At 42.9% G+C, this 10,316-nt stretch overlaps 1 protein-coding gene across 3 annotated transcripts in view; it reads left to right on the top strand.

The window, feature by feature from the left end:
* NRG1 (neuregulin 1) overlaps positions 1-10,316 on the top strand; it is a 1,100,990-nt gene that overhangs the window by 872,288 nt on the left and 218,386 nt on the right. For 2 of the 3 annotated variants that reach the window (XM_032413447.1, XM_032413446.1), the window contains exon 1: positions 7,410-7,969. The exons of the other annotated variant lie outside the window; for it this stretch is intronic. In XM_032413447.1, the coding sequence (XP_032269338.1) occupies positions 7,873-7,969 (97 nt within the window). In that variant the 5' untranslated portion in view covers positions 7,410-7,872. Of the gene's footprint in view, positions 1-7,409; positions 7,970-10,316 lie in introns of those variants that run through there. 3 annotated transcript variants of the gene reach the window in all.

The following is a 10,316-nucleotide window of genomic DNA, read 5'->3' as shown; positions in this document are numbered from 1 at the left end:
ATTTCGCTCTTGGCTCTTAACCGAAAACTAGAAATCCCTAGTCAAGTCAGATATATGAAGCATCAGGCTCTAACACGACAAGGACCTGAAAAAATGGGAGGAGGAGAGGGAGAGAATTCATAAAGATTAATAAGAAAGAAGAAATTATGTGGGAAAGAAGGAAAAAGAATAATTGTGATGTTATTATATTCCTGAGCCAGGTACGGAATTTGTGGGTCAGTGTTTCATTCCATACAAGCCCAGTTATCATCATGACATTATGAAGTAATCTCCTGTATACTATATACTATAATCTGTCTCTTATGGGACATACTGAAGCAAAGAGTTGATCTGTTAAATTACCCTTACTGCTCAAATATTTGAAGTACTAATTCATCACTCATGACATTAAATTTATATTTTAACATCATTATAAATTTCACAGAGGTGAATCTTTTCACAACAATGAATAAAGTGCCTCTTGAAAGGAAATTATGTTAACCTTGGAGTGGATCTTATGGGGCAATTCTTAAAAGACACTGGTGTATCTGTGTCGTTCTTGGCTATCTATTAGATGTGCACAAACTGAACCCCAAGTATGCATGGAGAAATCCCTTTGTATTTGCCACACAGATACGGATGATGGGAAGGGAGCAAAATATTAGAGGATTAAAACCAAACTCAAAGCTAGTTCTAAGGTGGTTGTGGGGAGCCACTTGCTGCAATGACCAAAATTGGGACTTACCACTGGTCTGCAAAGTGAAAAATAATCTTATGGTGAGGGCAACCTTATATTATGCCCAGCTAGAAAGGGGTCTTTAACCCTGTTAACAATGCTGTGCTTTCATCCATTATCCTTTTGTTAAAACATCCCTGCTAAAACCTAGCTGTTTTATGGGTCTCTCTGACTCCTCACAAGAATCCAAGGGAGGAAATGGAGCCAATAAATGTAATCTACAGGTGAAACTTGCAGAGGCAATTTAGGGAAAAAAGACCTTATCCTTCTTGGGGTTTTACCATTTCACAGAAGTTATCACCTCATCTCCTAAAGTATTGAGAGATTGTACTGATTAGTCAAAATTTTTATTCTATGTGTTTATTCTTGGAAAGGCTTATTTCAACAGAAGATATCCCAAAGTGTCATGCCTAGTATGATCATTATTATCATTTAAAAATTTGATCAAAGAAACATAAGTACACACACCTGTATGTATCATCTTTTATACATATTGAAAGTAATTCTATTAATCCTCATCTATCCACCAATTAACAAAATGTATGTAATTGGCTGTGATCAGACAGGTCAGCGCTAGAGATGAAACAAGGAACATGAAATTGTCAGTCTTTGCCTTCAAAGAGATTAATGCCCAGAACAGATCATTGTTTAAAAAAAAAAATCACAAAAACAATGATATAATAACAGACAAGAGGAAATATTATGAAGGAGATGCAAAAGTGTGATAGGAGATTAAAAACAGTTTTCAAAGGCAGTGGACAGCTTTTCTAAGCAAGTGAAATTCAATTGAAGCCTGAGAGATAAGTGGAATTAGGCAAAGTGCGTTGGTTGTGGAAAAATTCAGGCAGAGGAAACAGCAAGTACAAAGGCACTGGGACCAGAAAGAATGGCCAGCTTTAGAGGCATGTTGCAAAGAGGTCTCCATGAGGCAGAGAGAGGGAGGGATGAAGCATAGTGAGAGAAGGCTGGAGTCAGGCGGGACCTGGCCCTTCAAGGGCATTTGATAGGGTTCTGGGAAGCAAAGTTGGCTGGGCTAGATTTGCATTTCAAAAAAGGACTTCTGGGACTACTGATGTGGCAAAATAGCTAGAGGGAACAAGAGTCCAGGTAGAAAAGCTTTACTACGGTCAAGGCAAAGAAAGGATGAAGGCATGGATTTGGGTGGTTATTAATGAAGAGGGAGAAAAGGACACTGAAGTCAAAATGACAGGACATGGGGAGGGGTTGGATGCAGAAAAGGTGTCAAAGATGATTGCAGAGTAGGTAATTAGTAATCGATAGATAGAAAATGGTGATATCAGAAGCAGGCTTTTTATATTCATTCTACTCTATTTAAATTCATTCCATGCAAAACCAGTGCTTACCAGATGCAAAGCATGGTGGTGGGAATCTAATGGATAGCAACAGGAAAAAAGTATACAAAAGGATATATAACCTCTGTCTTTTATAAGCTCACATTCAAATACAATGTTTCTCATTTCCGATAGTGGAAAGAGAAAAATATCTACATATCCACACACATATATGTATACACACACAGAGAGAGATGTATACATACATGTATGTCTGTGTATGTGTAGGAGTACATATATGTATATATAAATTTGAGGTATTTGTATCACATGCACATCTGAATTAAGAACCTGTTGCAAGGGGATTGAGGAAGATAAAGGTAAATAATTAGTGTGGAGGTAAGGGAGAGAAACCAAAAAGTTGCTTGAGACTATGTTCTTAAAAGAAATTAAAATGTTTCAAAAACTATCAGGTCTTCTTCTTCTTCTTTTTTGTTTTTTAAGATTTTATTTATTTATTGGAGAGGGAGAGCACAAGTGGGGAGGAGAGGGAGAAGTAGGCTTCTCTGACGTGGGCTTGATCCCAGGACCCCAGAACCATGACCTGAGACGAAGGCAGACACCCAACCAACTGAGCCACCCAGGCACCCTGAAAACTATCAAGTCTTCTATCTCCACCTTACTGTAGAAGAGATTTATGACACTGGCCCTATTTATCAAATAGAGTCCATAAAAAGAAATTAGGCACTAGTATTCAGCTATATAATCCCTTTTCAATATATGATATATCCCTACAGTCATGCATGAGAATAATCTTATTAATAATAATGATAAATAATAATAATAACAACAGTAATCATCCATGGATAGCAATTTTTTTAAAAAATCACATAATAAGCATAACAACGTAAGTGTAGATTCTATTTAATGTTGTTTGAACATTATGTTTTTACATTTTTTTGTTCATTTTTTGAGGGGATTCTAAACTCACAATTTTGTTACCAAGCTGATTCTCTTCATAGCAGACAGAATATGATTCGTTAGCAATTCTGTCAAATATTTGCCAAAGGTAATGGAGGACGGCTTTCCAGTCTTGCCAGGGCATCTTGTGGGTCAGAGCCCTTTCTTTAACAAACTCAACTTGCATATTGATTCTAATAATCTAACCAAACAGACAGGACAATTGCTAATCTGAATTCTTAAGGCTCCTTTCATCACATTTTCCTCATATGATCGTCTTTGCTTGTTTCAGTTTTGTGTGTATTCCTTTTGATTGCTTATTAATGCCTCCTATTCATAGGGATAGTAGTATCTAATCTCTAAGATAGTCTGCAATTGTTGTTTACCATTACTATAATGGTGCAGAGGGTGGAATGTTTGCAATCACTAGAGGTGAAGCTACCATGAAGCTAATGAAACTTACTCTTGAAGATCTCTCACATCCAAGGGTCCTTTAATGTTCTTGGACTTAAATTTGTATTTTTAATATTATGGGTTTTTTTCCCCTTCAAAAATAGCCCCCAAATTTTATGAGTCTTGGGCCGTGGAAAACTTATCTGGCCCTGCTTTTCATTTGTATTATAATAATTAATTTGTTTTCATGCCTTTCTCACAGTATTTTAACTTCATGAGAATAGGAGCTTTTTTTTTTTTTTCTATTTCTCTACTATCTAGCATTTGGTTCAGTAGGTGCTTGATGAATGAGTAAGTCATGACATTTAGTGGTTGTTTTGGAGCTGACTCTGATGAGTGAGATTTTCTTTTGCATTCATGAATCTTCATTAATGCCAACTTTGTTGCAAAGTTTTTAAAAAAGTAATTATCTTAAGTTACTATATTTTTAAAAAGTTAAAAGTACCTATTTAATTCTAAATTAATTTCCCACTACTGTCAGTATGCACATATTTTGCAAAAAATGCAATCAATCTTCACATGTTACGTTCTTTCATTTTATTAATTTTTTTCTTTTAAGAATTTTCTTGGGGTATTTTCCAAATGGGAATTACTGAGATAAAGGATATATTTGATTAGCTTTGTAGATTCTAAGAGTGCTTCTAAAAGGTAAGCCTTGCCAAAGAAAAATGTTATGGCACAGGATTGCATTTATTTTAAGCTGTCATTTAATATAAGATCTCCATGTTGTCTTTATTTCTCAAGTTGCTTATTTATAAATCACTCTATTTTTTAGGAGTTGACAAATGTTGACAGATTGACATATGTTGCTTGAGAGCTGCTAAACCCTCTATGATATATACTCTAGGAGCTAAACAATACATAATAAATTAGGAAAATTATACCATGAAGATATGTCATCATTTCTAAATTATACAATTCAGGTTCATATTTTCGTCTTCAAGGAAGCAAAAATATTCTTCTTCCTTTATCCATCCCCTTTTTCTGATCATTTCCAAGGTTTTTTTAAAAGGAAAAAACCAAACCAAACAACAACAACAAAAAACACCACACAAAATCATTTGCCACTTCCTGACCATAGAGATGAATAATTTAAGGACAATCTCAAGCTCTTGAAAAATCTCATAAATATTTTAATTATCAAAGAAACGGACTTTTATTTGGTTAATATTTTACCTAATCATAAATAATGGAATAAAATAACCCTCAAAAAATTAACATTAAATAACATAAAGGATAAAGACACATTTAAACAATGTATTAGTAGAAAAAAAGTTTTGGACTCTGTCATAAATTTTCTGACAATTCAGCTGCAACTGACAACTAAATATGACTCCAGAATCCGAACGTAGTCCCAGGAAGCCCTGTCATCCAACTGCCCCTTCATCATCTTTCTTGAATGTTCTTTCAACATTTATCATTGCAATTTTTGTCCTTTTTTCTCTCTAGCGTATCAAACCAAAAAAGAACAATTATTGCATGCTCACTTATACCCAGCTTCCTCCCTTTGTATCCCCTCATTCCTCAGGCCTGAGTATTTCCATAGGAATCCTGCTACTGCTTAGTGGCCACCATGTTTTATTATAAAACTGCAATATCAACAATCTTTGGTCCTTCATCCTTAGTTTGGAAAAACTGTCCACTAGTACTATAGATTCCTTCAAATGGAAAACTATCACAAAGTTGTAGGCTCTTCCCTTATCCTCACGGCAAAATTAATGTAATAAGGAATTAGTAAGCTGTTTTGAAAAGTAAATCATCTAGACCCAAAACAAAGCTGACTGATAATAATTCCATAGGTATGGGTTTTTACTACTGCCTTCCTGTTTAATTTGGAAAGACCTGAAACTTTTTATTCCAAAATACATTTTTGTTTTATATTCTTCAATTCTAAAATAATGATACATTTGATAACATTTATCTATTGTAAAGCCTGTAAAGGGTCATATATCTTGGAGAAAAAGTACCTTTTTTTGAAAGGGTTCCCCTTTTCTGAATTTTGCTGTTTCCTGCTTGTTGAGCAGTGGCCCCTCCTGGGAAAACAGAGCTATTTCAGCCAACATTCAGATTTCACTTTACATTAGACTCTGTGGAATATTACAGTGCTATTCAGGTTTATTCATAATCTTTCCCCTGATTTCGCTGTTTTTATAGCCTAGCAAAATTGGTATTTCGTGTTTGTTGAAGGGTCATCAGAAGATACTTGGACATCAAACTTTTTCAAAATAAATTATGATGGCATTACTGCTAAAATACCTCTCAGCAGTTCTTATTACCCTGAAGATTAAACAAGAATAAAATTATTATTTTAGGGCTGTTTTAAAATGAATGTTTTTGCCCCCCTCCCTTCCCACATATATAGCAAGGAGGCACCCCAGATTTCATCTTTATTTAAATGGTGGCAATTACAATATATATCGAGAAGTCTGTAAGCATGTAATGCTTCGGTTAGCATGAGCTCCAGAGAAAGGAAAATCAGGAACAAGTCACTTGTAACGAGAAGTAAATTTCATATATGGTTGTTCGTGTTCAGCTCTTCCTGACCACAACCGGAGTCTATCACTGTAAATTAACATTCTAAGTTAGCCACAGCTGTGATATAACTAGGAGGATGTGTTCTTCACATGATTCTGGATCATTCCGTGTGTGGATTACTCTGGCCTCTAACTTTTGTCCTTTGCAGCAGGGTGCCAACGTTTTCTCGATTCACTGCTCCTTAGAATTCTCCACCAGAGGGAGGACAAGGGAAGGAGAAGTAGGTTTCACCCGCAGTTCCGAGGAAAGTTTGAATCCGACAAAGCTAGCGTTAATGAATTAAAGAGCTCTAGCCCAACTCTACCTCTCCCTGCTTGCTTTCTCACTCGGTAGGAACTGACTGACCACCCCCCATCCCCCCAGCTATTGCAGTAATTTGATTGTTGATCGCCTTTTAACCCGGGTTTTATTAGTTCCTTTGAAAATCAAGTTGTAGTGAGAGAGAGAGTTTAGGACACCCTCTCTGAAGAGGTTAGATTATAGCTATTTATTTTTTAAAAAGCTAACGATGAGGGGTGCCTGGGTGGCTCAGTCGTTAAGCGTCTGCCTTCCGCTCAGGTCATGATCCCAGGGTATTGGGATCGAGCCCCACATGGGGCAGGAAGCCTGCTTCTCCCTCTCCCGCTCCCCCTGCTTGTGTTCCTGCTCTCGCTCTCTGTCAAATAAATAAATAAAATCTTAAAATAAAAACTAACGATTTGAATTATGACAGGCACGTTGTTCAACACACGAAGGCAGGATACACACACATTCAAGGAGCAAATCTGGGAAGACAGTGCGATCTGACCATCTTTAAGGTTCTCTGAGCCCTTCCTGTGTACCAGGAACAGTCTTACACTCAAATTCCTTGCACACAGTTTGTCTTTGCCCTACGCGCGTGCGGGACTTTCACTAAAGTAAGAAAGGAATGAACCCCAAACTCTGGAAAAACTGCGAAAGTTCCTCTCCTTCCCGAGGGTTCCAGAGCCTTAATGGGGGGGGGGGGGGGCAGGTGTCAGAATTCCGAACGTTTTTCTCCAACGTCTCTCCGCATTGTGGGGAACGGCGGAGCCCTTCGGGGCTTCCTGGCAGCGGAGGAGAGCGAGGAGTCCCTGGGTCCCTTCCTCGGTCTTTGAATCTCCCGGGGCCGCTCGGTTCGCTTCCCGGGACCGCAGCGGCGGTGCTGCCGGCGGCGGCGCCTCCGTGCAGCTTCCAGCGACCCCTGTCGGGGGTTCCCGGCAGCCGCTCCGCGCGCCGCCGCCCCCCGCCCGGCCAGGCTCGGGGAGGGAAAGGGGCTGCGCCCGGGAGCGCCGAGCCCAGGCTCCTCCCGGTGGCGTGTCCGCGCCTCGGGGTGGGGGTGTGGTGGGGAAGAGGGAGGGGGCGAGGCAAGGGGAGGGGGAGAAGGAGGCGCCAGTCTCCAACCTGCGGGCGGGAGGTGGGTGGCTGTGGGGCAATTGAAAAAGAGCCGGCGAGGAGTTCCCCAAAACTTGTCGGAACTCCGGGCTCGCGCGGAGGGCAGGAGCTGAGCGGCGGCGGCTGCCTGGGCGATGGGAGCGCGGGCAGGACGGTGAACGTCTCTCCCTCCTCGGGCTGCGAGCGCGCCGGACGGACGCCACCACCGGAGCCGACAGCGGCGGGACGCAGCGCGGCGGGAACCGAGGACTTCCCTGGGCGACAGGAGCAACCCCGAGAGCGAGGGCGACCGGCTGAAGGAGCGACCGCCAGCCCCAGGTGGCCCGGACCGCACGCCGCGTCCGCGCCGCTCCCCACAGGCGACAGGAGACGCCCCCGCGCCGCGCCAGTGCCGCAGCTCGGCCGCGCGCTCTCCCCCTCGAGGGACAAACTTTTCCCAAACCCGATCCAAGCCCTCGGACCAAACTTGTGGCGCGTCGCCTTCGCCAGGAGCGGTCCGCGTAGAGCGTGCATTTCTCGGGCGAGATGTCCGAGCGCAAAGAAGGCAGAGGCAAGGGGAAGGGCAAGAAGGACCGAGGCTCCGGCAAGAAGCCCGCGCTCCCGGCGGGCGGCCCGAGCCCAGGTGAGTGCGCAGCGCGGCCCGGCTCCACGATCCTCTTCCTCCTCCTCCGCTGCGGTCGCCTCTCCCTCGTCCGCCCGCGCCCTACGCTCGGGGCGCCTGGCGCTGCTCCCGGGCGTCCGCTGAGCCGGGAGATTCTCGCCCTCGGTGGGGCCGCACCTCACCTGGGCGCCCAGCCCCACCCGGGTGCCCGCACCCCGCGCGTAGGGTTGGGGGCGGCAGGCGCGCCCCACGCCCTCCGAGCGTCCAGGTCGCGTAGCGCTCCCTGGCTAGGCCTTTTCCTAGAACCCCGCAGCTGAGCCCAGCCCGGGAGCCGGACCGGAGTGCGGGAGCCGAGGTTGGGTGCGCGTTCCTTCGGCGCCAGGAGGGCTTTGCACGGGCCCCGTCTGCCCTCTAGCGAGAAAAGCGGGAACGGGTCTCCACTTGGCGTGCCTGGTTTGGAAGAGCCGGGTGGTCGAGAGAGGCCCCGGGAGCGGGTGCGCGGCGGGGCTTGGGGCGAGCGGTGTGCAGGGTCGCGGTGTGTGCGTACGTTCACCCTAATTCAGCCCTGAGATATTGGACCTCGGATCAGTTGAGAGGGATTCCTAGAGGTCAGCGAAGCAGATAAAATCTAGCCCAGTGCCAGGAACCAGGTCGGCTCCAAATGAGTTCTCAAACTTTAAATTTAGCAGTTCTGTTTTTCAGGACCTCCTTGATAAATGTGGTTAATTTATGTTCCCAAGAGGTTCCTAAAAGCAAAGTTCATCTAAAATTTTGAACCCAGTTGCTTACTGGTTATATAACAGAATGAAATGGCAATGGAGGCTTTCTAGAGACAAATCTTGTATTTAAAATCAGAACACGGATGTGACTGACAGTTTCACCTTAGATTTCCCTAAGAAGAGCTGATCCTTTAGATATTGTCTTGAATAGAGCAAGCATCCCGAATAAATACTTGCTTATGAGTGAGTGAAGAAGATGCTTAAAAAAGGAGAGGAGAGGGTGACGTGTAAGGGCTTTTTTTTCCCCCTGTCTCTGCAATTCCCAGTTGTTAATTGATCCAGATCCCTTAAGTCACTTAAAGCATCCCCCAACACATTTTATAAAGCACTTCTGAAAATTTAATTCACTGGCTCTAGCACTTGGTAATACTGTGGCTGAGAAGATAAGCAGAAAAATTTGTCTGTTCCTTGTAGGAAGAAAACAAGATTTGCTTAGTCCTCTTATTGGCATCACTGATAGCATTTCAGAACCTGACTTACTGGCAGGGACCTTCCACAGGTTTTGAGCAAAACAGAAATTGAACAAAGAGTAATTGTTTGGCCACTGACCATTCCTGTGCATGCTTGTATAATAAGATACTGCTGATCAGATTCACCTTATTTACTTCAGGAGGGCATATTGAGATTGTCTTTACTTTTACCCTGTGTTTGGAGACAAGGTATGAAATGGGGAGCCGAATTAGCAACCTCTGTAAGTGACTTTATCTGCTGTCCTTTCAAAAGTCATCGTGGTAAATTAAAGAGACCTTGGACGGAACCCAAACTGTAAAGTTGTAGAGTTATTTGTGGGGACCTTTAGGTGTTCCCCTGTCCTGCCCATGAACTCTGCCTTCAGAAGTTTCTGTGGTCCTCTGTAGGTGGTCTGATGAATTAAGGAGGGGCATTGGTTTGAAGTGGCATCCTTTTTAGGTAACAGGTTTGCGTTTTGTCAAGGGTTTATAGCAGCAGGGCCTTAGCATAGACATTTCAGATAAGCAGGTAGATTTAAGAGCAAGCAGGCATTTCTGTGTCCTGCAGATCTTATCTATGAGGTTGACAACCTAATGTTCTCCTTTGACACTGAGTTCAAGAGCTTCCTCAGTGACTCTCATTCTGCGTTCTAGTCCACAGTTGTGATTTCCTCTAAACCAGATAGACTGGCATCTATAAGTGACGTTCTCTTTACAATCTTCCTGGAAAATTGAGGTGAACTTGGCTCTAGGTTTGTTTTTAGTATATTTATCTCCCTTTTCCGTCAGGTAGTCCTCATCTTTGCGGAGGAACCTTTCACCTCTTCCAGGGCACCTTGGAGGGAGGTAAAAAGTTCTATAAATCATATAAACCACTTAAGAATATTGATTCTTCATTTGATTTGAAAAGAGTGGTCAACTCGAAACCAGCCCTGTGTAAAAGCACCAATAGTATTGCTTTGAAATCAGTGTTTCTCTCCTTGTCATTTTCCTTATAATGGTGAGTGCCGGTGTACTTGTCCTTATCTTAGGGGAATAAGTAACTGATAGCCGTGATGGCTTGTGGGAAAAACTCACACCCTTTTTTCAACTGTCTTTGCACTCAAGTTCTCAGGCATCCTCCAAAGAATGACTGCTGGT

The sequence above is a fragment of the Phoca vitulina genome, unplaced genomic scaffold (genome assembly GCF_004348235.1).
Source record: "Phoca vitulina isolate PV1807 unplaced genomic scaffold, GSC_HSeal_1.0 scaffold15, whole genome shotgun sequence".
NCBI classification, from domain to species: domain Eukaryota; kingdom Metazoa; phylum Chordata; class Mammalia; order Carnivora; family Phocidae; genus Phoca; species Phoca vitulina.
The sequence above is the reverse complement of the archived record's forward strand: the minus strand, read 5'-3'. Positions and strand labels throughout refer to the sequence as shown.